Source organism: Protopterus annectens, chromosome 9.part0 (assembly GCF_019279795.1).
Source record: "Protopterus annectens isolate FY-2018-M chromosome 9.part0, PAN1.0, whole genome shotgun sequence".
Lineage (NCBI taxonomy): Eukaryota > Metazoa > Chordata > Ceratodontiformes > Protopteridae > Protopterus > Protopterus annectens.
In genome coordinates, this window is record NC_056743.1 from 953,934,723 (window position 1) to 953,961,882 (window position 27,160).

Genomic DNA, 27,160 nt, shown 5'->3' on the forward strand with positions numbered 1-27,160 from the left:
AGTCCGAATGCCATTTCTTGATCGTCGGTCTGAATGCCTGTATTCCGTTGCTGGTTTCACTGAGCCATTGCAGATAAGTACCCCACTGGGGTTCCTTTTCTACTTGTCTTGCCTTTTTGTTGCTTGTGGGGTTTCATGTCATCCAAGAAGGGTAAATGCTAGTGTGGGAGACAGATTCCCCATAAAGACTGCCATAAACAGTGTCTGTTTTGCCTTGGAGCCTCGCATGACCATACTTCCTATTCCATCTGTCAAACTTTTGTACCTAAAACTTTGAGTAATAGACTTTCTTCTTTGGCGCTGTATCTTGAGAATTAGAGTTTTAAGCTTCATGCAAAAAATACAATGGAGGGAACTTCCCACACCAAGGAACAACTTTCAGGGAAGAAGAAGGCCAAGAAGCCTATGCTGGAATTTTCCACTGTTCAGCCTTCACCAGACGTCTCTACCGAGGTGAGTAAATGCCCAGAGATTCTCCTGGCTTTATTGATGGATTCCTCTGTCGCAACTGAGTTGTCGGCCAGAGGGGGATCCAGCTTTAAGCATGTCCGAGGAGGCTGATCATTTTCAAGGGGCCTAGGGGTGTTCCTCAGATTTTTGCGAGAGAAGTCATCCATACTACCATTATTGAGTGCCATCCTGGTTCAGAGCCTTCCAAGTTTTATGAGGCAGATGTCCCATTGAAGAAAAAACAAAAGAAAGAAACTTATTTCTCCTGCCCCAAAGAATCCACAGAGTGAGTGGGAGGGTTTGTTTAGTGGTGTGATGGCATTGAAACCTCCTTGGGGTGTTTCTGCTTCTGCTCCCCATTGGTTCTCTACTCCCCTTAAAAGATTCAGGGAACAGGATTCCTCTGAGGAGGAGTTGGATTCGGACAAGGAATCCCTTGCATACTTTTTTAAGATTCCTTCTCCTTTGGCCTATGGGTCAGAGGAAGAGGAATCTAGCAGTCTGGATACTTCCTTTGAAGGTATTTCTTTTGGGGGCACAATCTCCAGGATAATGGAGTTCTTTAAATTGGATTGTACTCAGATCTCTGAGAGTCATAAGAGGTACTATGAGTTGCAGCAGATGGAATCTCCTAAACCTTTTGCTGTTCCTCCTGTTTTCACTGCTTTGTTGGATGCATTTTCCAATGCCTCTAAAGCTCCAGATTCTCAGCCACCTGCTCCCAAGAAACCTAATAGGTTTTGTAGGGTGCCTGAGGACTATACATTTTTGTACAGGTATCCTGCTGCTGACTCCTCAGTGGTGTTTGTAGCCTCTGACAAGCCCTCTCAATTGCTTAATTGCTTCCTTCACCCAAATTACTGCCCTCTGATAAAGATAGCAGACCCATGGAAAGACTTAGGTAAGAAGGTTTACACCTCTACTACCTTGGCTTTTAGGGCTGTTAATTATCAGGCCCATATATACAGATGTGTGTTTGGCTCTCTTATCCCAGGCTTGTCAGGTTATATCTGATCTTCCAGACCCTGAGGGTAAAACGTCTGCTCATTCCCTGTTAGGGAATTCCTCCCAGGTGGCTTGTCATTCCATCAATTGTGGTTATGATGCAGCAGAGGCATCTTCTAGGGCTGCTGCTTTTGGGTCAGTGATGAGGAAGTATTCTTGGCTTCACCTTCAATCTTTGCTTGATGATATAAGGCTAAGTTGATGGATGCCCCTCTTGATAATAAACACTTATTTGGTGAAGGTGATTTATTTAAGTCCCTTTAGGATAAGGGAAAGGCTTTACAGGAACTCAAACATGAAACTACCCCAATAAGCCAGCCTTTGTTCGCAGGCAATGTCACCCTCCTCCTAAGGTCAAAAAGGGTGGCAAGCGTGCTCCTCCTGCTAAGGCTAAGGCTTCAGTGCTTCAGAAGTCTTCCTTTGCAGATAAACCAGGTGCTTTCTGACTGTCCTATTCTTCCCAGCAATTTTTCTCTCTCTCTTCCTGTTTGGCTACAGATTACTCAGGATTCTTGGGTTCTGTCCATTATTCGCCAGTGGTATTTCATGGTGTGGAAATCCCTTCCCCTTTTATGGGTATTCCTCAGCCCCTTGGGAACAACTTTCTTTTTTCTCAGGGGTGCTTTCGGACCTTTTGACTCTGGGTACTATTCAAGACATGCCTGTGTCCAAAGTGGGAGGGGGTTTTACTCCAGGATGTTTCTAGTACCCTGAAAGGAGGGTAGTTGCAGACCAATTCTAGACCTCTCTCATCTAAACACTTTTCTGAAGGTGCCCACTTTTTGAATGTTGCCCTTTCAAACTTTGTTCCCTCTTTTACTTCCTCAGGCTTATATGGTATCTCTGTATTTCAAGGATGATTATCTCCATATTCTGATCCATCCTCTTTTCAGAAAGTCTTTGCATTTCTCTGTTGCTTCCGGGCATTTTCAGTTCTCTGCTTTGCTGTTTGGTGTTTCTACTGCTCCAAGGGTATTCACCAAATGCCTCACCCCTGTGATTGCAGGATTCAGGGGATCCAAGTGTTTCCCTACTTGGACAACCTGCTGTTTCGGGCACCCATCCTGTTTTAAAATTTCCATTTTGCCATTTCTCTTCTTCAGAGCCTGGAGTTTACAGTAAACTTCAACAAGTCTTCTCTGACTCCTTCTGAGGACCATGCTTTTCTGGGTTGCAGGATTCAGATGGTGCCTTAGCTGGCATCCCTGCCTGCTCCCAAGGCCTTGACCCTCATCTTCTTCTTTCAAACTCTTCTTCCTCTGGCTTCCATTACAGCCAGGGAGTTTCTGAGAGGTCTGGGTTTTAGAGCATCCACCGTCCCTATGCTCCCCACGGCCAAACTTCACATGAGGAAGTTTCAGTGGTTCCTGAAGTCAGTTTGGATTCAACAAGCTCGTCCCCTAGAATTTGTAGTTCCTCTTCTACCTTGTCTCAAGAAGGAACTTTACTGGTGGATCTAGCAGTTGTTCCTAAATTCAGGGCTCCCTCTTCATCCCCCTCTTCTCTCTCAGGAGCTGTTCTTAGACACTTCAGACATGGGATACGGAGCAGCTTTTGGCTCCCTAAAGGTGCAGGGGGTATGGTCTCCTCTTCAACAGAGGAGCACATCAGTGTCAGAGATGAGAGCCCTTTTGCTGTCTCTTCAGGCTTTTCATCCTGTTTTCACTCCGGGACTTCTCAAGGTGTTTACAGACAACACCACAGTGATTTGGTACATAAGCAAACAGGGGGAAACAAAATTTTATCTTCTTTACCAGTTGGCAGTCCTGGTATGGGATCTTGCTGTCCAGTGTCAAGTGACTCTTCAGGCAGTTTACATTCCCTCAGGTCAAAACATTGTGGCAGACTCTCTGAGCAGGTCCTTAACTCAATCCCATGAATAAATGCTTCACAGGGATGTGCTCCTGGACATTGTCTACCAGTAGGGTACTTCTCAATTTCCTCCCCTCTGAACAGACAACTTCCTCTGTTTTGTGGCAGAGTCCTACGTCTTGTGGTGTGTAAGGTGTATGCCCTCTCTTTTTCTTGGAAGGGGATGTTTCTTTCTCCCCTTCCTTCCCCTCATTCTAAAATTCCTGTTCAAAATTCAACAGGATGCCCCCAAAGTCTTGTTGATGACTCCCTTCTGGCCAAGACAGCATTGGTTCCCTCCTCTTCTGCATTTAGCCAAGGGCAATCATCACAAATTACTTCACAGGGTGGACCTACTCACACAAGACAAGGGATCTCTCCTCCATCCCCAACTGTCCACTCTTCAACTGACGGGTGATAAGATTTTGATTCCACATAGACACATTTTTTTCTGAGGATGAGTTTAAGGTCCTGCAGGAGGCCAGAAAACCCAATACCAGGAAATCCTAGTTATCCAAATGGAAGATGTTTTCTGTTTTGTGTCTTTCTCTTAACCCAAATACACTTTCCTTGGAAGTTCTTTTGGTTCTCTCTTATCTGTGTGAAATGCTCAATGCTGGGTTGGCTTATTCTTCTGTTAGGCCCACTTATCAGCTATCTCTGCTTGGCTGCCTTTATTGCCTCCTTTAACTCCTAGATTTGAAGCTAAACAATTCCTGAAAGACATTCTTCATGTTAGGACTCCCAGGAAGCCTGTTCCTCCTCCGTGGGATCTTAATTTTGTTTTGGAGAAATTGACTATGGCTGCTTTTGAGCATGTGGCTTCAGCTTCCTTGCAACATTGTTCCTGGAAGCCTGTACTTTTGTTAGTCCTTACGTCTGCCAGGTGGGTGTCTGAACTTCAAGCCCCCTATGGCTTGCCCTCCCTTTTTAGTGCTTCTTAAAGACATGGTGTCCTTGTGTACTAATCCTCCTTTTATGCCCAAGACAGTGAATGAGTTGTCTCTTAATCAGTCTATTCATTTGCCCACCTTTTTCTTTCTCCACAATCTGCTAGTGAGAAGGTGCTGCACACATTGGATGTGCATAGACAACTCCAATTTTATTTGGATAAGATTTAGACTATTAGGAAATCTGATCAGCTCTTTGTTTCCTTTCACCCCAAGTCCTTGGGATTAGCAGTATCCAAGCAGTCTATTTCTTCTTGGATCTCAAAAGCGATTTCTTTTTGTTATTCTTTTCATGGTAAGAGCCTTCTTATTCTGTAAAGGCTCATTCTACTAGCGCTATGGCTTCTTCTAGTGCTTTTTTCAAGGGTTTGGATACTAACTCTATTCTTGAGACAGCTGCCTGGACTTCTGTGCATACTTTTACCAAGCGCTACAAGTTGGATGGAATTTCCAGAGCTAGAGCTGGTTTTGCTAGGGCCATACTTCATGGCTCTATAGAGAGCTATGCTGGTCCTTCCTCTTCCCAAGTTTCTTCCTGAGCTTTGGCACTTTCCCTATTGTTAAAAATACTGCAAGAGTGAAATAGAAGGACATAGTACAGTTGTGTAAAATCTTTCTATAATGGTAGATGTCCTTCTCCTCACTATTGCAGTATTCAATCCCTCCCTCTTCCCACTGGTCAGTTTCTATTCTGGATATACTGCTTACCTCCTGGTTTTCCTTGAACTGGTGTTTTTACTGGGCCTTTCAGTTCTCAGGATAGTATGCCCGGATGTCATCTTTATGCTATATGCTACGTGAGGGGCATACGTTTGACATACGGCGTACCTTAAAACATCCAAAGGCTTTGGTATACTGGCCAGACAGTGGTCTGCCCGAGGCAGGGGATCCCTAATGTTGTGAATACTGCAACAGTGAAAAGAAGGATATGTATCGTTATGGTTAGATTTTACACAATGGTACTTTATGACTTCCCATAGATACAATAATGCATTTTTTGGCATTTAGTTTCAGACCATGATTTTGACACTAGCTATTTATTTGAGTCAAAACCTCCTGAAGGATGGCTAAGTCATTTAATTCAGTAATAGTAATTTATTTTTCAAACTCTTCCTTAACTTGTTCTTGAAATTGTTTTACTTCCCATTCTCTTATTTTCTTTCTTTTTACTTGTACATCTTTTCTACATGCTGTACTACAATACTCATAATTTGCTTGTGTTCTTTTTATCATTTTCATTTCCCTCATTATCGCAATAGCCTCCTATATTATTTCACCCAAATAGGCACCACTTTCTTCCCTCCTCCTTTGTAAATAATATCTCTGCTTAAAAAGTAATATCTTAATTTTTTCTTAATTTCATTTATATATTTCCTTTTCCATATCCTAATACTGTCTTGTATTCATCTGTAAATTCTCCAGTACATTTCTATACATCTTTCCATACTTCACTTTCTCTTCCTTTCTTACATAATCCTGCAACTGAAAAAAAAAACATATTTTATACTTTTTAAATTCAATCCACCATTCAGACTATTTTATTAAATAAAAGTCCTGCATGGTTATATGATCCCTCCATAACAGTCTCCAAATTCATCCCATAATTTCTCATTTTTTTATTCCCTTTCCTATTTTAATATACTCCATTTCTTCCATCACCTCCATCCTATTGGTAAATGATAAAAAAGTCTCTACTATGTCACCATCTACAATATCCAAACCTTCCAATAATACAAAATACTCAATTTCATATCTAATTGCCCTTCTTCTATAAGTCCATCAATACTTATTCCACCAACTAGCTTACCACATTTTGTCACTTCTTGTAATTTAACATCCCCCCCTTTTTTTTTTACATTTTTCCCCTTAAATCACAATTAAAGTCCACTGCAATAATACTTTTTATGTTAACCACCACATAATCTAATATTTGTTGAAACAGATTCTCTCCTTCTTGATATTTGTATAGGTATAAAATGCTATAATTTATAAACATATTCTGTCCACCTCACATCCACAACAGTTAACCTTTCCTCCATACCAACATTACATCTAGTATTTTTACTGTTTTTGACACATTACATGTAGTATTTTTACTGTTTTTGACACAAGCCACTCCAGGACAACATTCACTTCCTAAATAGCATATTGTTTTTCTACCCCACAATTTTCATGTTTGCAGTCTTTCTTCACTTGTAAGGAATATTGCATCCTCTTTTAGAATGATATCCATGTCACATTTAGCACACCATTCCAGTACATACCCTTATTACAGTATTAGTAATGCTAGTCACATTTACTGAAAGTACTCTAAACTTATTACTTTTCATTCTTTTTTAAGTTTATTGTAAATGTTCATTTTCTTATTTTTTATTCTTTCCCCAAATTAATATTTTTTTCTGAGTTTATGTACAACTATTTCTTGATCCTCAGAATCAGATTTTTCACTATTTTCATTAACTGAGACGCATCTAAAACTACTCCTTACCTTTCTTTTTAATCCTTGGTGATATATTTTTAAATCTTCTTTTCCTCACCCTTACCCTTATACCTACTGAATTTATTTTCCTAACATCCTCTGCACACCCTTCACAAACATCTGACTTATCACTTTCAATTTATTCTGTATTTTTAACACTCTGAGTACAGTTACCTTCATCCTCCTGAAATGTAACAGTTTTTATCTAAGTTATCTTTTATTACTTCATCCTCTTTTTCATTAATACCTTTTCCCCTCACTTCCTCATTGTTTCAGCCCTTACAGTACTTTCTTCATAATCCTGCTCGAGATTATATTGCTTATTCTTTTTACAATCAAAACAAAAATTCCCTTCATTTCCATATTCTACATTCCTTTTTACACTTATTCATCATATAGCCTTTCCCCACATTGATTACATCTTATTTTTGTACACTCAATCAAATTATTGAAATTCCCACAAAAAAAAACATATTTTCAACTGTCTGATATTCCTTATTGTTACTGTATTACCATATACATATACTGTATAACATTTGGTAAATACTTTATCACATCTTTTTCATTTTTTTAAATAATATCCACTTCTCACCCCCATTCCAAATATCTCTCTCATTTTGAACTTTCACAGTATCAGAAACTGAATAACACACAAATGAATAATATTTTTTAACATCTTTTAACTTGGTTTCATCAATACGAAATTGAGCAAACACTTTTTTAATTGAGTCCCTTGCCTGGAAAATATAAACATACTCCATGGCTAACAGTCTTTCTTTTTTTTTGACAATTAAACAAAAAGCTTTCCACTAAGTCTTCAGTCTCAAATGTTAAGTCACAGGATGTCTCTTTTTCCCAAACTGAATCAAGGATCTAATGTCTTTCTACGGTTTCTTCTTTCTTATCCAAACACACACCTTTTTTTTTTTTTAATAAAGTTTACAGTATCTTTTATTCTTCCAACTGCATCAACATGCGGTTTTCTATATTGCATTCTACCTGTAACCTTATATTCATCCAACTCACAGCTCATTTCCTTTCCACTCAACTTACTGTCCATTCCAAAAAACTTCTCCATCATAACTGACCATGATATCTCAGACTTTCTCAATAAACCAACCGGTTTTTCATCAGGCAAACCACCAGAAGTAGTTTTAGTTAAAATAACTTCTTCAAAATCCTGAGGTATAAAGTCAGATAGATGCTGACTGTTTGTACTATCCACTTGCTTTTCAAATGTTTTCTGTCTGACTGACAGAATCACATTTCTATCTGACTGACAGAATCACATTTCTATCACCAACAGAACAACTCTCTACACTCTCCATTATTGCACAGCTTCTCTAACTGTGGCTATGCCAGGAACAGAAACAGGAAGTGCAGCAGCAAAAACCTTCCCCCCTTACAATGAAAAGAGTATGGAAAGTTCCCTGGTCTCCTGACCAAATTTCTCTTTTTAGTGTCAGTGCCACATCTGATTTTACCTGAAAAGAGGCTACTAGCCCAGTGGGATTAACCTAGTCAACAAAGGATAAATAAACAGAATAAACACATTTTAGATATCTGCCACTGTATTCTTTATCCTTTGACATTGGTTTGCATGTGTTCAACCAGAATTCCAAAATAATTTAGCTGTTAGGAGATGAGGTTTCCTGAGCACCATGAATTGGAATGTCTATATTCAAAATAAGGCCACACTTCAAACCTTCTGAAGAGTACAGATATGTTTCTGAAGATATTTTCATCTTAGACCTTTATTTGGTCCTCTTTCAGAAATTGTTGTTTTTGTGTCTTTTCTGATTAAAAAAAAAGAGTCTAGCTATTTTCCTTCACATATTGTGTGTGCTTTATCTGCTTTCTTTTCTTTAATATGGTCAGGATGTGGATTTGTGAAAGTGGTGCTTCATCCAAAAATGAGCTTGAAGTATCTATATTGTCTGGAACAGGATTTAATGCCTCTGATTTGCAATATTTGTAACACTTTTTTCTCAGTCTGTAATGTGTAAATATTTTGGCAGAAACTAAATTATTAATTATTTTTATGATGTGCTTGATGTCTCTGCATTTGTTACTCATGTTAAATGAAAACATACTTCCTAGATTAATTTTGTATTCCTAAAGAGTGTGTACAGTCCCTGTAAAGGCTGTGCATGATGTTGCTGGTCTGTCACCCTGTCAGTTGAACATAGCAGAGTAGAGCATTGTGTGCCTGCACTGCGATGTAACAGTACTGTGATTAATTTTTTTATGAACTGCACTACTGACAGAACTACAAACCAGCAGCATCATGCAGAGTCCCTTACAGGGACTGTCTACACGGTTTATGAATATGAAATTAGTCAGGGAACTGTTGTTTTCATTGAACTTGAGTAATATATATAGAAGCAGCAAGCACAGCATTAAAATAATTAGTAATTCTGTTTCTGCCTAAAAACTCAGTCAAAGCTCTCCTCCACATTGTGTTTGTACATTACAGCCTGAAAAAACACACAGCCTGGGTCAGGACTGAAAAGGGTCAAAAGACAAGCCCACATACCCAGTGACTGAATAGTAGGTATCTAAATAAGTAAATGAATAAATAAGTTGCCTACACATGGGACTCTATTGTATATAGTCCTGCATCTGTCTAATGCATTTTGGAGGTTCACAAACCTCACAATTCTACTAAAAGAGGATTGTTTCAGACCTTAAGCTTTTGCTGAATTTAGGTAAAAAAATTATTATATTCTTTCATTAAAATTACATTCCTGGAGGAAGGTCTAAAAATGTGTTCTTCCACTTCACTTTATATTATATCCTTCTAAGTAATACGGGTGTCCCTCTCATAGAACACAAGTAGGCCATTTTCTTTTTCTGGTTCAACCGTTTCACTTATTCCAGTAACCTGTAAACTGTTTAGTAAGCAGTCATTTAAGTCCTTTGCATTAAAAACATTGCAATAGTCCCTGGTTGTGTATTGCCTCACAGTTTTATTTTCATTAGAGATGCAATATTTGCTTCCCATTTTTGGTGTTTTTTTAATTACAAGTTGATGTAGGAGACACACTTGCAGAATTAGAACTCTTGCCCTTTGCAGATCTCTGTTGTATTCTGTCCTCCACAGTCACCATCAAGAGAAATTCATACAAATACTACTCTTATTGCCCTTGACTGTGGAGGACAACTCATCACTGTGGGGACTCAACTGCATTACTGTATAGTGTGCAAGCTATGTGTGGTTGAGGTGGTGTGCTTGTGTGCACACTGGGAGATGATATTGCTCTTTATATTACTCTAGTTGTGTGCTGAGCCTGCATATACACTGAAATATTTACAAGTATGCTTTCTGAGCAAGTAGTGGTGATGTAGTTCCTTATCAGTGCTATACTAAGCAAAATATCACCATTACTTGGTCATTGTTTGCTGGACTGCAGGTTTTTATATCTTACATTCACTTTTGGATGTCCATAAATCATGTCCATTCTCCACAATGTAGTCTACAGTTCACATATTTGTGAATCGCAGACTATATGCTGGAGTCTCATTTGCATGTCACTGGGTAGTTAGACTCTTCTGGGTATAAAGTTGTGTATATTTTCTCATTATGCATGATCTTTATGTGATGCAGAACTAATCTATTTGGCTTATACCATGCACCAGCCTTGTGAGATTATACACTGTGTTTATGAATCTCAGATATGAAATGCAAGTCTAAGGTTTGTGGTAGTTCAAACATGAGAAATGTATTTTTTGTGGTAACGGCTTATAATATTTTTCACACCTTATTTTAGCTGTGTTTTTTCTCTAAAGCTATAATGTCTAAAAGCAGTACAGTTTGAGTACCTTGTGGTCCAAGGGCACTCATTCTCTTCTTCTATTTACATTCTGTTCCTTCCACTTTTTTACATTATTTTTCAGATTTTTATTGTTAGGAAGATCATTTAAAAATAAGAATGCCCTTTTCCAACTTTAGATAAGTGAGCCAGTGATAATTGTTAATGGTTCTAACATTTCAGATATATCAGAAAAGAAAATGAAGCTTAATAGTTCATTACAGTGCGTTGATAACTAGGAGAATTCTTTGAAGTCAGAAGCTTTATGGAGCTGGATGCTGTCTAGGCAAGTTTGTTTCACAGACTTTGAACAACCTTCATATTTTTGAAAAACTAGTCTGAGCTTATATTTAGAAGGGATGTATGGCATAGATAGATTCTGGTAATCTGGCTGTAGGTATACAACCTATTACCTTTTGCCATGTTACTTTCTTAATAACTTTTTTGAGACCGTTTGTTTTCAGACCATCTTGGACATACTTGTTTCTCCTTTGTCAGAAGTGTTTTTTCACCTATATTCAGTGTCCAGGTTCAGAATGTCTGGCACGGGGAGATATCTTTTTTTCTGGTGGTCTAAAAACTACATTCAGGTCATGACTGACTGTAGCATGCACACAAACACACATTCAGTGATCAACAGTATTCTGATTATGTTGATTTGGTAAATAGAAACAGTTTAATTTATTTAAGCATAAGTCTAAAGTTTAGTACAGTTTGTACTAAAAAAAACTGCTTTGTTTCACTTTGCTTGAGACTACGACATTTTACATAAGTAAAGTGTTCTATTGATTTTGCATGAAAAATCAGTGCATAACTCACTGACAGCAAACTGAATGAGTCAAACTCATTGAAAAATGCACCAGTTGAAAAGGCATGTGATGTCAACTTATAAATTGTATCTTACATGATCCATTTCATCCAGTTTAACACTAGGACTGATTAGCCACAGGCAGCAGTTGCTGGGCACCTCTAAGAATCTTTCAGGCTCTAAAATTCATCTCCTACCTCCATACCTCTCAACTTTTTAGAGCAAGAAATCTGGACAATGCCTTAAGTAATGGGAGAACAAAGTCCCAAAAATAGGGACAGATTGTAAATATTGCTCTTATAAACTTAGACTGTAGCTAGAATAACAAGATTTGTGTTAGCATTTATATTCTGAAGGATATGAAGTCTGAAACTCAAATGTGTATTGTTATTTAATGACTTCACTCCTTGGTGATTTGCCAGAAAACCACAAATTGAATGAGGAACAGACCAAAAATATTTGTCTAATTTCTGAACAGTTGAGAGGTATGATCATCTCCCATAATGCATCACACCTCATCTCTCTCCAGATCTCATCTCTCACTTTAGAGGTAATCAATAGGAGCTCCCAGGCTCATTTGCAATTGAACTTTCATAAGTTTTTTTTTTTTTGGAGTCGGGGGTGGTCTGCATTTTCTTCTACTTCTGAAGTCAAATTGTTTGACTTTTAGGTAAGATCTTGCCATTATAACCATTTCTGAGTTTCAGTTTAGCTGGAATTAATAGTGGAATAGCTAGAATTAATTCTTCTCAGGTTTCCTGTCTGATTGCTGTTTGAGTCGCTGCTATGCTGGCTTCTTTACTTAGCTTTAAGACTCTTTTGAGTTGTTTTTGGAAGTTCTGGTATCCACTAGAGATAACATAGTGTTAATACTGCATATCTGTGCATTCAGCTGTTTGAAGTGTCTTGGCTCTGATTTCCTCTGTTTCAGTGACTATGGCCAAAGAAAGGTCCTGAGGGTTCTGTAAGAGCAGCAAGCATGGGCACAAGATTCCACCTCAAGACACACATTCTTTGCATGACATGCCTGGCGATGGAACATCTAGAGGTTACATGTAATACCTGTGAAAAGTATGGGATGGGAACTTTGCAGGGAAGACATTTTGACATTAATTCTTAGAAGTTTATTTTATTACCTTGTTAACCTTTACACCTAAACCAAGAAAAAAATAAAATTGGGTGATGGTGGGCCTAAAAAGAAATTGCGTAGAACTTCCCCATCTGATCTGAACTTGCCATATGTGGAGGTTTCCTTTCCTGAGGACTGCCAAGAGTAGAGGCCACACAGGACCAATATTCTGTTACAGGCAGTTCTCACTTGGAAGTGATAATTATTCCAGATCCACTGGCAAGTGAAGAATCTGTAGCTTCTCCTCAGAGTAGGAGTTATCAAAATATGTGGAGTTCAAACCTCCTCCACCCTGTCTATATATTCTTTCAGGTCAATCTGCAGTTCCTTCCTAGTTATCGATTAGGAAAAGATAATTAGGGTACTTGGTCAGGTGCAGATTGAGACTGGCATTGTCTCTTCCTACTCTGTATCCAGAGAATTATGAAAAGAAACCTGCCCTTCTATTTCTCCTGCTCCTTCCCCAGGCTGTGTCTCAGCATCAGGTGTTTTGGAGATGAAGTTCTGGCCACTGACTCCCGCTTTATTGCAGATGCTGTCCATCCAGATTAGTGCCGATGCCCCCTTCTCTACTGGTGACATCTGTACTAAGCCAGTGTTGGTGGAGTATTACTGATTTCAAGCCCGATATCTTCAGGACCATTGCTTGTGTTGGCAATGTCCGCCTTTAATGTCTCTGCCAACATCCTTGGTGCCAATGTCAATAACTCTGTCTCCTTTAGTGTTGTCCTTCTTGACCCCCAACTTGTATGGGTTTACTGGTTTATTTATTTTTATTTATCAGGGTAGTACACTAATCATAATAGACTGTTTGCAGGAACAGCCTGTTTTCCTTTGATACAGAGCCTTTTGGCATCACTCACCCAGGGATAGAATACTGTACAAAGGTAATCCAAATGATTGGCTGAGACCCCATTGGAACTGGCATTGTTACTGGCTTCACCTCAAATGTCCCTCAGTCTGGCATTTTGTTTTCATATTTTTGATCCAGACAGACATTGAAGTGAAAGCCACCATAGGGGCAGGGCCACAGTATTAATCACATAGCCCTCTCCCTCACATCTAGACGATGCCTTTTTGACTGTTCCCAGGAAGAGTTGATGTAAAAAGAACTATCTAGATTCCCCCATGGAGTCTGTTAATAAGGATACTGATTTGGACCATATGGAGGCTTCCCTAGTTTAAATACCTGATGACCCCAAATTTTGGGAGATCCTTGAGTTAATGTGTCAATGGAGGGTCATAACCTGCTAACCTAGTATCCTCCAAGGAACAGATAATGCAGGAGACATTCCATTACATTCTGATTGCAGGAGTTATTGCAAGTTATGGGGCATTCACACTTTTTCCCTTATTTTGTCATATAATGTCAAAGAAATGATGGCACTAGCAATTGCTTTCAAATCTTTGGGCTATCTTTGGACTATCGGTACTCTGCTGGTAATCACAGTCAGCAGTGCAATGATGTGGTAAATAAACAAAGGGTATCCAGTTCCTACCTTATTTGCAGACTAGCTATGGTAGCCTGGAGATTAGAGAATCTGTTCAACCTGTTCCTCCAGGCTACCTAACTTTTGTCTAAGCAAAACATATTGTAGACAAGCTAAGCAGGACCAGGCTAGACCCTCTCAAACAGAAGTTCCATCCAATGGTCTTTCAAGGATTAGTCATCTGTGGGGAACTACTGAAGTAAATCTGTTTGCCTCCAGTCACAACAGACAGTTTAAAAATTCTGTTCCATGACTTGTACACATGGCTGGAAAACAGATACCTTTCATTCCCTTACTCATGGCCATTCCTGTATACCTTTCTATCCTTTCCTCTCATAACCAATGTTCTTCTAAAGGTGCAGAAGGACTTTCCAAGCATAACTCTGGTGATCTCCTTTTGGCCCAGCCATTACAGGCTCTCCCTTCTTTTGAAAATGGTTAAGGGCAAGTAACACAAGCTTCACAATGAAGGTAATTATCACAAGCTTACTCACACAAGACAAAGGTTTTTTGATACCTACCAGAAGTAATCCCAAAAACAGACCTCCCTGGTGGAATCCAAACATAAACAGGTAGTACAAAAAAAAAAGTCATAACCAAGATTAGCAAGTGCTATGCCCAGCATCATAAAAACAAATAAGTCTAATAAAGCCATATTTGAGGTAAAGTTAGCATGCTGTAAAGCCAGATTTGAGGTAAAGTTAGCCTGCTATGCAAAGGACAACCACTAGACTTTCTTTAGCTATGTCCAAAATCTCAGCAGTGTGCAGAACTGATTTGTAAATGGAGCTACCTACACAGAGCCAAAAGATATAGTAAATCTGCAGGCTGAGAAATTCATCTCCAGTTTTAACCCCCCTTTCTCTCTCTCCTCTAACCACTTCCAGGAAGTTCTATCAAACAACCCCTCCTCCCCCAACCATCATTAAGGAGCAGGTCCTGGATGCATTCTCTCTAAGGACAAAAACAGTGCATTAACGGGCCCCTTTAACATCCCAGGATGCCTCCTAAATAGCCTAAAACATGACCTGTCGGGAACACAGGAGTCACTGCTTAACCATAGCCTCCAGACAGGCTTTGGCCATGGGAGTGGAGAACTGCAATGTTCATCCCTTTGCACAAGGTCAGGCCATCAATGGACCCCAGGAACTAAAAACCCACAAGTCTGACTAGTCTGGTATGCAAAGTTATGAAAATAATTGATCATGGAAATGATTAATAAGGACACAGAAATTCAAACTTTGGATCCAACCCACTTTTGGTTTCATCAAGAGCATATCATGCTTAATCAATCTAGTGGACTTTTTTGAGGAAGTTATCAAGCCAGTGAATGAAGGCAAAACAGTGCATGCTACCTACTTTGAACAGGCTAAGGCATTTGATACAGTACCCCACTCTATTATTGTAAACAAACTCATGGGTATAGACATAAACCAATATGTTACATGCTGGATAGCCAGCTGACTTATAGATGGGACCCAGGAAGTTAGGATAGAGGAGACCACCTCCATGAAGAAAGCATTCACTAGTGTAGTTCCTCAGGGCTCTGTGCTGAGTATGTCCTTTTTGGTATGTACTTCTCAAAGGTCAAGGCCAATGTCAAGGAGCCTCTGGCTGACCAAATTCACAGATGATTGCAAACTGGGAGCAGTCATAGAATCCTCCAAGATACTAACATCCTGCAGGAAGGACGAACACATACAAATGACTGGAGCTAAAACAATGGCTTAAAACTCAATGCCAAGAAATAAATAATAACACCCTTTGGAAAGTCAGCCATGCTAGTAAATTAGCTTATTGATAGCACACCACTGAGAGTAGAACCAGTAGTCAGGGATTTGGTATGCGTGTAGATGGTAACCTGGCTTTCAACCAACATGTGTCTAAGGTAGTAAGGAAGTCATTCCATGTTGCTCAACTTATAAGCAAAGGCATGACATGTAGGTCCAAGGAAATCATTGTTCCACTGTATTTGGCTGTCATCAAGAACATCATTGAGTACAATACCCACTTCAGTATGGACCTGACCAGGCACATACAACAACTGGAGCAACTACAGAGGTTCTTCACAAAAATTGCATGTCCTATACAGATTACCTCACAGCGTTATCTCTGTACTTTGTTTCCTACAGACCATTGAGACGCTACCTATGCCTGACGTACAAGGCATCCTTGAACCCCACTCTAATGGACCTTTTGCATATCTGCAAAATGAATAGCATCAGAATTACTCGAGCTAGGGATTTAAACTTTACTTGTGACATAAGTAGGACACATTGTAGGGGCAGGTATGTATCTTGGAGAACTCACCTTCTTTGGAACAGGCTTTCCATCTATATGAAGTGGAGCTCTTCCCTAACCCTTCCCGAACCAGTGGATGGGAAATCAGAAATACACCACAGGTCAAGTGCCTATGTCTGTAATGGACAGAGACATCATGTAAATTTTTCCTTAGCTTATATAAACCCCTTAAAATAACCTCTAAGGCACATAAAGTTGCAGGCTACAATTGGGATGATTGGCTAGGTTTATAAAGGCCCCAGTGGTCATTAGACTAGTATACACCTATGAACATATGCTACACCCCGGCCTACAACTTCTTTAATTTGTTGTATAGAAGCAAAACAGCACTGACAGCTTCTAAAAGTTGGAACCATATAAGAAAAGCAAAAATACAAAAACAAAATAGTCTGACTACCATGGCCCAGATCATAAACTTTTAAAGAAATGAATAAATGAAATAAATACCGAGTTATAGAGCAAACTTTTCATCAGATCTAAAAACACTCTACGTAAAAAATTATTTAAACTAGAGCCATCCAATCACAATTCATTCAAAAAACACACATGCCTTTCAAAAACCAATCAACCAAGACATTCATCATGGTTTTCAAAGGTCTTGACATCACTGGTTAAAATAATGGTGTATTTTCTAATGGCCAATGAAGAGAAGTAACATCTGTTGTTCACACAGTGTGAATAAATAATAAGATAAGACAAACAGAAACCACCTTCCAATCATCATATGCCTAGCAGGACACATGTCTTTCAAAAGCTAGCCAATCCTTGATGTTAGATATCGTAACTGACAATCCTTGCATGTGACGTTATTAAACAGATTTGTAAACCCTTACGCACAAAGAAGAAATCATCATAGACAAGCACTGCTAAGTGGATGACGATGTTGATGCACATGAGCCAAAATAAAAGCGTCATCATAATTACACCTAAATGAAATGATGCTAATATACAAAGGTCATCCAAAATCAACACCAGTGATGTTGATGCAGATGAATCAAAACCAAAGCATCATAGTGAATGCAACTAAATGAAAGTGATGTTGGTGCACAAAGATTTTCCAAGATAAAAACATTCTCAATAATAACCTATAAAAACATATATAAATGCATCCAGATAATCAAATATCTATTTATACTATATTTATAATCGACTAGAATATGTCTGAATCACAAAACATCAAACACACGTACACAAAAGCGCTTAACATCAAAAAGCGCTTTCGTGTATGTGTAGTTAAAAAAAAAAAAAAATCTACATTTCTGCAGGGGGGCTTTGCCCCCCTGCACCCCCCCCCACTTTATTATTCTCACTCCGAGATCACACTACAGTGGGGAAAAGGGAATTTTCCCTTACCCGCACTGTAGTCTGATCTACGAAACAGGCACACATACACGGAAGCACTTGTCAATGTTAAGCGTTTTCGTTTATGTGTGTTCGATGTTTTGTGATTCGGACATATGCTAGTCGAGCATGTGTCCGGATCCCGTATATATATATATATATATATATATATATATATATATATGTGTGTGTGTATATACACACACACACACCTGTGGACAGTCTATAAAGACTGATGTTCGATCATCGCAAATGTTACAAAACACCCCCTTTTTTTGTTTTCTATCAATAGCAGTCAGTCATAACTTCCTAGATGAACGAAGCAACCATAGGTTGGATGTGCAGGAGGCAAACGAACCCTGCTACTAGAAAATCATATATGAGTAGGTAGAAATATTTTCTAGTGGTTGCTATGAAAAGAACCAAGGTCTTTCAAAAGTGTAAACTTCTTAGTTTTGCAGTATTTGTGTGATTATCCTCTGGCCTTTCTTACTCTTCTGTCAAGATTCACCTTTAAGCCATCTCTGCTTGTCTTATCCCTCTTTCTACCCTACCACAAGTAAAAAGGTTTTTGAAAGAGGTTTTACATTTCTATCCACCGAGAGGGTGGGTGGCCCCTTCTTATTTTTGTACTGGAGAAACTTGCACTTTTTTTTTAATCTGCTCACAAGACTGTTTGAAGTTCTTATTTGAAAAACAGTGTTACTAATTGCTCTGACTTCTGCACAATGAGTATTTGAGTTAAAAGCTGTTATGGTAAGTCGCCCATATTTCATCTTTCACAGATACAGGGAAACATTAAGAATAAACAATACCTTTAAACCTATAGTAGTTTGAGTTTACATTGAACCAGGCAATTCACATCACTGTTTTCTGAACCAAAAAAAGAGTGAGAGAACTTTGCATTCACTGGATGTTCACAAGCAACTCAGATACTACATTAACAGGGCAAAAACACCTTCAGGACTTCTCATCAGCTGTTTATTTCTTAAGAAGTTAAGAAAAAGGGGCAGTGAGTGGCAACACAGGCAATTTCTAAGTGGTTGTCTCATGCTATTGCTTTTTTGTTATTCTCATCACAGCCAGACACTTCCAGGCAAAGTGAGGGCCCACACTACTATGGTTCTAGCTACTTCTGTGGCTTTTTGGTAAGGAGTTGATTCTAGACATATACAAGAGGCAACAACATGGTCATTTGTAAACACCTTTACCAAACACTGCAAGCAAAATTCCTTCTCTAGGTCCAGAGCAAGCTTTGCTGAGACTATTTTTTAAGGGCTCCTGGTCTCTGATTCCTCTTCCTCCTCCCTTTCTTTCTAAGCTCTGGTGTTCATCCCATATAGCTTAGGCTTCTGCATCAGTGATTTAATGAGCATAGTACAGTTGTGTAAATTAAATTAATATAACAGTAGTTGTTTGAATATATCACCATTGCAAAAGCAGCACCCTCCCTGCCTCCATCCTCCTCATTTTTTGCTACTTTTCTGCCAGGGTGTGGGATTTTTATTATAACTGTTCCTATCTGGCAGGTCTTTAGCCTCCCTCTTCTGAGGCAAGAAATCTTTGAAGCTTTGGTGTTCCAGCCACTGATTTTATACTGCTTCTCAAGCTGTGCAGTGGCTGTGGCTCCTGAGAGGCATGCTAAAGCTTTGGAAGCAGGCTATCTGGTCCAGTTCTTGGCAAGACATCCCATGTAACTTAGCCACTGCAGCTTGATCTAGTCAACCATCTACTGCTATGGTAAGTTTACTTATAGAACTGTACTTTCTATGAAGTAGTTCTAAGCTTATAGAAAAAGTAGGAGAAAACTTGCCAGTCTTAGGAGTTTTGTTAGGTTAGTTAATGCACTGTTTTATTGAAGAATGTTTGAACCATGTACAAGTAGCTGTGTTTCCTAGAAAGGTGATGTATATAAGGCACTCATAAAAGCAGATATTTGCAAGAGAGAGAAAGAGAGAGACTGTCACAGGAAGCATCATCAGCTTCACTTCATTCAGTTTTGTGGTTACTGCTAATGCACTAAATTGCACGTATATGATGGATCTCTCTCTCTCTCTCTGCTCTAGTTCAGCTGGATTTAAGATTTCTTTTCTTGCTATATTTTCCATTAACTATCCTGTCTGCTGTTAGAGAAGAACTAGAGGCAACATATGTGTTGTTTTTATACTAGCTTTCAGATGTCAAATGCTGTGTATTGCCATTGTATTTCTGAAGATCTGTCATCAGACTATCACTTAACTGGTCATAAATTCTTACCGTGGTACTTGCTGCAAGAGCTTTTATTATAAAGGTGTACTGTTGTGGACATTGTTTTAAAAAGCTGTTCCTTCCTCCTTTTACATGTATGTCATAATCTGTCAAAGAAGGGAATGTCTGAATTTGGGAATGGTCATGTTCCCTATTTAAGGCTCTAATGACCTCCAAAAATGATTTAATCCTTAGCACTATACACATAGCAAATATATTAGCGGTGTTTGAATGTTAATATTCATTTCTACCTTTCTTTCATTTTTTGTGAAGTTATTGTTGGTTCCAAGGAATGCCAGGTGGAGACAGCTGATGAAGTGATGAGTCTTCTGGAAGCAGGAAATGCAGCACGTCACACAGGTGCTACTCAAATGAATGAACACTCAAGTCGATCTCATGCTGTTTTCACAATCAGTGTAATCCAGCAAAGGCCAAAACAGACTGGTGAAGCTGAAGTAGGCATAAAGGTCTCTAACAGAGCAGTCCAGCAAATATGCTCAAAGTTCCATTTTGTTGACCTGGCAGGGTCAGAAAGAGTTACAAAAACAGGTAATACTGGAGAACGGTTCAAAGAATCTATACAGATTAACAGTGGTTTGCTTGCCCTTGGCAATGTTATCAGTGCCCTTGGGGATCAAAAGAAGAAAAATGGACACATTCCATATAGGGATGCTAAAATTACTCGCATATTAAAGGATTCTCTTGGAGGAAATGCCAAGACTGTTATGATAACTTGTGTAAGTCCTTCTTCATCAGACTTTGATGAATCCTTGAACTCTCTTAAGTATGCAAACAGGGCAAGAAATATCAGGAACAAACCTATTGTCAACTATAATCCAGACTGGGATAGGATTGATGAAATGGAACTTGAAATCAAAACATTGCGTGAGGCTTTGCTGTCTCGCCAAGCTGCCATAGTAGCAAATGCAAGTCAAGCTTCACAAGACTTGCTGAGTCAAGAAAAGGAACGCATCCTGAGTCTTGAGGAGCAGCTTGGCCAGGTTCAGTTGGAGTGTTTTCACTACAGGAATTGTACCCATGAGGCATTTAGGTTCCTGACAGATATGAGGAACACTGTCAGTCTGACAAAAAGCCAACAGCATCGACTGCAGGACTGGCTTGATATGGCTGAGGAAATGAAGGGTGAAATCATGGAGACACCTGGAGCTGACAGTGGGGTTGGAAACACTGAAGAGGAGCACAGTCACCGTACAATATTACAGCTTAAAAGAGAACTCAGGAAATGCCAGGTACTGTACTGCACCTGTATTTTTCTTAATAACATTTCTGTGACTTTCCTGTGAAAATTTTATTTTATTTTGTTTACTATAACCATTGCTAGATGCCGAGTGAATATTTTAAATTAGATCTATAAAACAAGTTCTAAATTTATTTAATACAAAAATGTCAACTTGTTTAAAGAAATTGTTACTGTATTGTGATTGAATATTTTAAATTATCTTTACAAAATAAGCTCTAAATTTCTAATACAGTAAGTGTCAAAAGAGGGAGAGCTGTGAAAGTGAAGAAAATGCTGAATGGTTTCCTTTGATGGTGTTTTTCTGTGGTTTGTTTTAGGTGGGTGATGTTGGATGTACTAATTTCCTTTGTCGTGGAATAGCAACAAAAGTTTACCACATTATCACGAAAGCTTCAGAATGCAAATGATGATTTTAGTTTGAATTGAGTATTTTCCAGTAACAGCAAATCTTTATAACTGTGTAATAAAACTTAGCTTATTGTACATTTAAAACACAACAGCACATCCCACTGTGCTGTTGTGTTGGAAAAGTCAGAAATTTCATAAGAAATTGTTACATCTAACCATAATGCAAAGGCTTAGTACATTGAGCAGAGCCATATTCATTGCAAACTTATGAGTGGTAGATCTGTATTACATAGCAGAAACTGACTTCGAGGAAGATCTACATTGCACTAGAGAAATTGAAGATCATCAACATTTAGGCATTTAGAATGTCAGTTTTTGCTCTTTGGTTGCTTAACAGCCAAACAGTGTTATCTTGTCATGCCAGTGGGCAATGATAACTGTCCCATCCGATTGATTTGTTATCTGCTTATCATACCTTTTGAATACAGAGGTGGTAATAAGCCTCATCCCTAAACACAGAATGCATCACAAATAAATTACTGAGCAGAAGCAGAGCATATTCTCCATCATAAGCATGATTTATACCTTTACTCTGAGCAAAAACCTTAAACTAGGCCATAAACCTAAACTGTACTAAATACTGCATAAAGCAACATAATTAGATATTACTTCTATGGTTATCTTTATCTTCTTCAAGGATGGTTGCTATAACAGTGGGTGAATTATAATGCATTTAACATTTTTTTCTGTGTCCATTTTTCCATAAGCTGAATTTTTCCAAGTAGTGGGTTATTACCTATGAAGAACCACTGCAGGCCTCATGATTAAGTCTTCTGAAAAAGGTGGTGCAAGATTGCCTTACCATACCCTTCATTGTTTCAGCTTTACCCAAGTTCCTCTTAACATTTCAGTTAACTCTGTTTCATTTTTCTCATGACTTTATTTCTTTTGATTCCATTCTTAGACTGAAGTATGTCAACAAAACTGGTTAGCAACTGTGTATGTGGTAGGGCAAATAACACTCAAACTCTTCCACATACAATCCTTACTTTGTGTAGACCCTTGCCATAATCTGGAGGAGTGTGAACGCTGTGATGAATTTAATCAAGCAACAAAACTAAGAAGACTTAAGGTACTGGATTTATTCTTTTCAAAAGAATGTCTTGGGTCTCTCTAGAAAACACATAAAAATGCTGTTTCAAACTGCTACAACCTGACGAAAATGAAGAAATCACTCATAAAATATTTGAGTCATGGAAGAAGGGACAGCAACCGACGCAGGACCCAAGACTTTGTTAATCAGGCCAACTGAGGGCTACCTGCAAGCAGATAACCCAAATGTAATGACTGCAACAGTGAATACACTCGAACATCTACATTTATGGTAAGTGTACACAACTGTACTTTCCCTCTTCACCCTCAGGTGATCAGGGTAAATCTGTGAAACCTTTTAAGTACCATTGGTGGTACGGCCTTCTGTCTTTACCCTTGTGGTATTCCTTGAATACCATCGCTGGTATTTCTTCTCTCCTTCCTTTTTCTGTCTAGTGGTGTGATTTTTACTCCTTTGATAGATACTGTGTGTATTTAAGTTTTGACATAGAGAAAGTAGAATATACATTTTTCTCTGAAGTCTTTGATTGTTGCGTTTAGCTTTTCATGATGTCTGTTAAGGGTACATCGGATTTCAAGCATTGTACTTCATGTAACGGTAAACTTCTGAATAGTGACTCTCACAATGATTGTGTTTATTGCATTGGGGTGCCTCATCTTTTGGTGCAATATTCCAGTGTGATTTGTCAAAGTTTCAGCCAGTGCACTCTGAACGAGTGCAAGAGTAAGTTAATACTGAAGGGCCTACTGAAGTCGCCCTTTTCAGAGGCTCTTTCGGCGACGAAGGTCTCAGTCCCTCCTATGAAGGATAAGAAAAAGCCCCATTCAGTTCCCTCTCACCCTTGGGTGATCAGGGTAAATCTGTGAAACCTAAAATGCAAAAACTGTCTTCGGAGCATAAGTCTGCCTTCTTGGCACCAACCTTGTCTGCTCCAGGTTCTAAGATTCTAAGACTGTTACTATATTGGTACCAGCTTCAGCTCTGATACTGTCTCTGGCACTGACTATAGACCTCACCTCGTCTACTACGACTTCAGCACCGGGTGCTGCTTTGGCACAGTGCATGCCTTTGATGCCTATCTCTGCAGTGATGATTGAACCTCCCGTATCGGCTCCAAGTGTCCCATCAGCACTGAGCTCCTTTACTGCCCTGGCAAGAATGGATTTGACCCCACTGCTTTCTGTCTCCAAACTTGAGACATCAGTGCTAGTAGATTCCATACCACAGACCCAATAATCCTCGTCCATAGACCCGTTTCTAGGCCAAATGTATAGACCATTCCTAGATCGACCTGACTGACATCAGGAGTATCCACCAGATCCACCAGGAGCCTTTCAGAACTTGATATGGTGTGTCTTGTGGATCAGCTGTTGACAGCCAGGGGGATACCCATGCCTTCCAGGACCCATCCTCCTGCAGGACTTGGGTTGACTTAGCAGACTTCATCCTATTCTCTTCCATTGACCATTCAGGTTCCAAAGCTTCTTGCTCTGACATCTTTTTCAGAACCCCCCCCCCATCTCGGCACCTGTAGTGGACCTCACTGAGGCTCTGGGACTGTCCCTTTGGTCCTCAGTTCCTGCTGAACCAGTCCTTCCTCAACCCCGTGATTGGGCTGCAGGCACTTCAATTCATGCCACTGTTCCGAGTGTTTTTTCGAATCCATCCTCGGTGCCAGGAGCTTTGTCTGCACTGATCTTGCTTGAGGTGCCATCCTCAGGAACGGGTTCAGCGGAGCAGGGTGTCACCCCAGTTCCAAGGTTGCCCTTCTCAGTTCCGGGCTCCCATCCCTCTTCAGGTGGACCTGCTTTCCATGCAGTGGAGAGGCCACTTGCTTCTGGAAGCATTCTGCTGATGTCAGATCCCCAGATTTCTCCCCATGAGCTACAGATGCCACAGGCCACCTCCCCGGGACACCAGGCGGGGAAGCCGCAGGAACCCCCTGTATGGGGTACCCACTCTTCTGAGTCCTCCTCAGAAGCCCCCACTGAGGAGCCCCCACAGAAGAGATCATGCAAGAGGAAGCACGTAGACTCGCTTGAGGAGTCTTTAACAGAGGACATGGATTTCGATGATGGTGAAGGGTCCCTATGGTCACCCCATGATGATGTCTCCTTTGGAGACATCCTTGAAATGCTGAAACAGAGGGGTGACTGGAAGCCCACTAATCCTTCTTTTGAGGAGTCCGTGTTCCTGCAAGCTTTCTGTGCCCAGCCATGTACCTCTTGGGTGATCCAGCCTGCAGACGAGCTGGTTCAGTTCATGGTGCAGTGCACCTGGCAGAATGCTGATTCTATTGAGGCAATCCCTCAGCGACCTGAGAAGATACTTTCTCCACCCGAGGAAAACCCCCATTGGTTCAGAGGTTTACCAGTTGATCCTATGGTGGTGGCAGCGGCCACGAAAAACGATCTAGCTGAAGAGATTCCTACTCTCCACCTGCCCAACAGAGAGTCCCGGGCAGTGGACAGATTGGGGAAGCAAGTCTTTGCATCAGCGACCTTTGCCATATGGTCCCTGAACTACTTGGCACATTTTACAAGATTCCAAAGAGACTTGATCTCCAAACTTTCTGGAACACTCGAAGGACAGGTGTCTGACGAGGTAAGGGACAAAGTTGCCTCACAGCTCTCAACCCTGGAATCGCTCTCCAACTCATCCATGAGGTTGCTTTCACATGCAACTGAAGGGGCGGTTAGAGCTGCGGGTTCAGGCATAGTTATGAGAAGTCATACCTGGTTGCGCATTTGTGACCTCACAGATCCCTTCAAGTCTTTCTTTCTGAATGTTCCCATTGAATCATCTTCCCTGTTTGGTTCCAAGGTAAAGGACACTCTGGCCAGGTGTGAGCTGGACAGTAAGACCCTGTCTGCCATAGGTCTATGTTTTTACAATCCTCAACATTCCTTTTCCAGGAACCAGAGGAGTGGAAAGATTTGGCACAAAAAATCTCCGGGACCTTTCCGTGCCACATGTTGTGAAAATACCCCCAGGGGCAGAGGGGGTAACAATTCTGGAAGACGCCCCTATCGAGGCAGAGGGGTTCCACATAACCAAGGCCCCAGAGACTCCTTCTCTGGGCAGCCTTATCAGTGCTCCTGAAGAGCGGCTTGATTGCTTTAATCTGGAAGCAGTCAGGGGTCATTTCTCTCTGCACCAAGCTGCCTGGCACTGTATTACCACCGATCATTGGGTGCAAAATATTATTACCAGACACCATTCCCCTCATCACTTATCCAAAACTTCCTGACATTCCACCCAGTCAAAGGGAAGAAACAGCTTCAGAAATAAAAAAAGCTGTATCAAAAAAAAAGTCATCCAACTAGTCCCACCAGAACAATGCGGATCCGGATTTTACTCAAGATTCTTTTTGGTGCCAAAAAAGACAGGGGACTGGAGACCCATTCTGGATCTCAGCAGTTTGAACAAGTCTGTTGCCTAAACCAAATTCCAGATGGTCACGGTGCAGTCCATTCTCCCTTTTCTAAGAGAGGGCGATTGGATGTGCTTGATAGATCTCCGAGATGTGTATTACCACATCAAAATGGACAAACGCTTCAGGTGTGCTTTGCTTCTGGCTAGGAGCCTATCATTACCAGTTTTGTGCCCTGCCGTTCGGACTCTCTACAGCCTCCAGAGTGTTCACAAAGTGCATGGCAGTGGTTACAGCTCACTTGAGACTATAAGGATTCCGGGTGTTTCCATATTTAGATGATTGGCTCCTTACCACCCTGACCAAACATCTTTTGGTAACAGCCCTGCAAAATACACCCTTTCTCTGGCAGAAATTTTGGGGATAACTGTGAAATGAGAGAAATCCAACCTCACTCCGGTCCAGCAGATAGAATTCATCGGAGCAGTCTTCGATACCTGATCCTGTCTGGTGTCACTCCCAGCTCACAGACTCCAGAGATTGAGGCTTCAGCTCTGGGTGATACTCTGTCAAAACAAAGTCTCAGTGAAAGAGGTTCTTCAGGTCCTAGGAGCTCTGGCAGCTTCCATACCAGTAGTGCCTCTTGCAAGCACATGAGAATTCTCCAGTGGCTTCTTCTCTCTCAGTGGTTCCCGAACCATCACCCTCTATGTTTTCAGATTCAGATAACCAACTCTTGCAAGCGGGACCTTCTTTGGTGGATGGGGCCAGACACAGACCTTTGGAGCTGCCCATTCCAGTCCTCTCAGCCCAAGACCATTGTGACCATGGATGTTTCCCTAATAGGGTGGGGGGGGGCCATTTCCAGGGAAAGTCAGTTCAAGGCGCATGGTCCACTTTGGAGGCCAACCTGTAAATCAGCGTTCTAGAACTGAGAGCGGTGGTGTTAGCGTTGCAAGCATTCCAACCAGTTTTTCCTTCTGGAACAATTGCAATTCAGTCAGAAAGTATCTCAGTAGTCTGGTATATCAACAAGCAAGGAGGAAACAAGTCCTACCCCATGTGTTGAGAGGCCGTGAGAATTTGGCAGTGGGCGATAACTTCCAACCGCTTTCTGATATCAACGCATATCCCAGGGAGCACTGACGTGATTGCAGACCAGTTGAGCAGATGTATTCTCTTGCCCCATGAGGGGTTTCGC

The 27,160-nt window shown here is 40.4% G+C and overlaps 1 protein-coding gene across 1 annotated transcript in view; it reads left to right on the plus strand.

The window, feature by feature from the left end:
- Nucleotides 1-27,160, plus strand: part of KIF27 (kinesin family member 27) — a 1,524,306-nt gene that overhangs the window by 311,342 nt on the left and 1,185,804 nt on the right. The window contains exon 4 of the mRNA XM_044083686.1: nucleotides 20,137-21,113. Coding sequence (XP_043939621.1) covers nucleotides 20,137-21,113 — 977 coding nt within the window. The remainder of the gene's footprint in view (nucleotides 1-20,136; nucleotides 21,114-27,160) is intronic.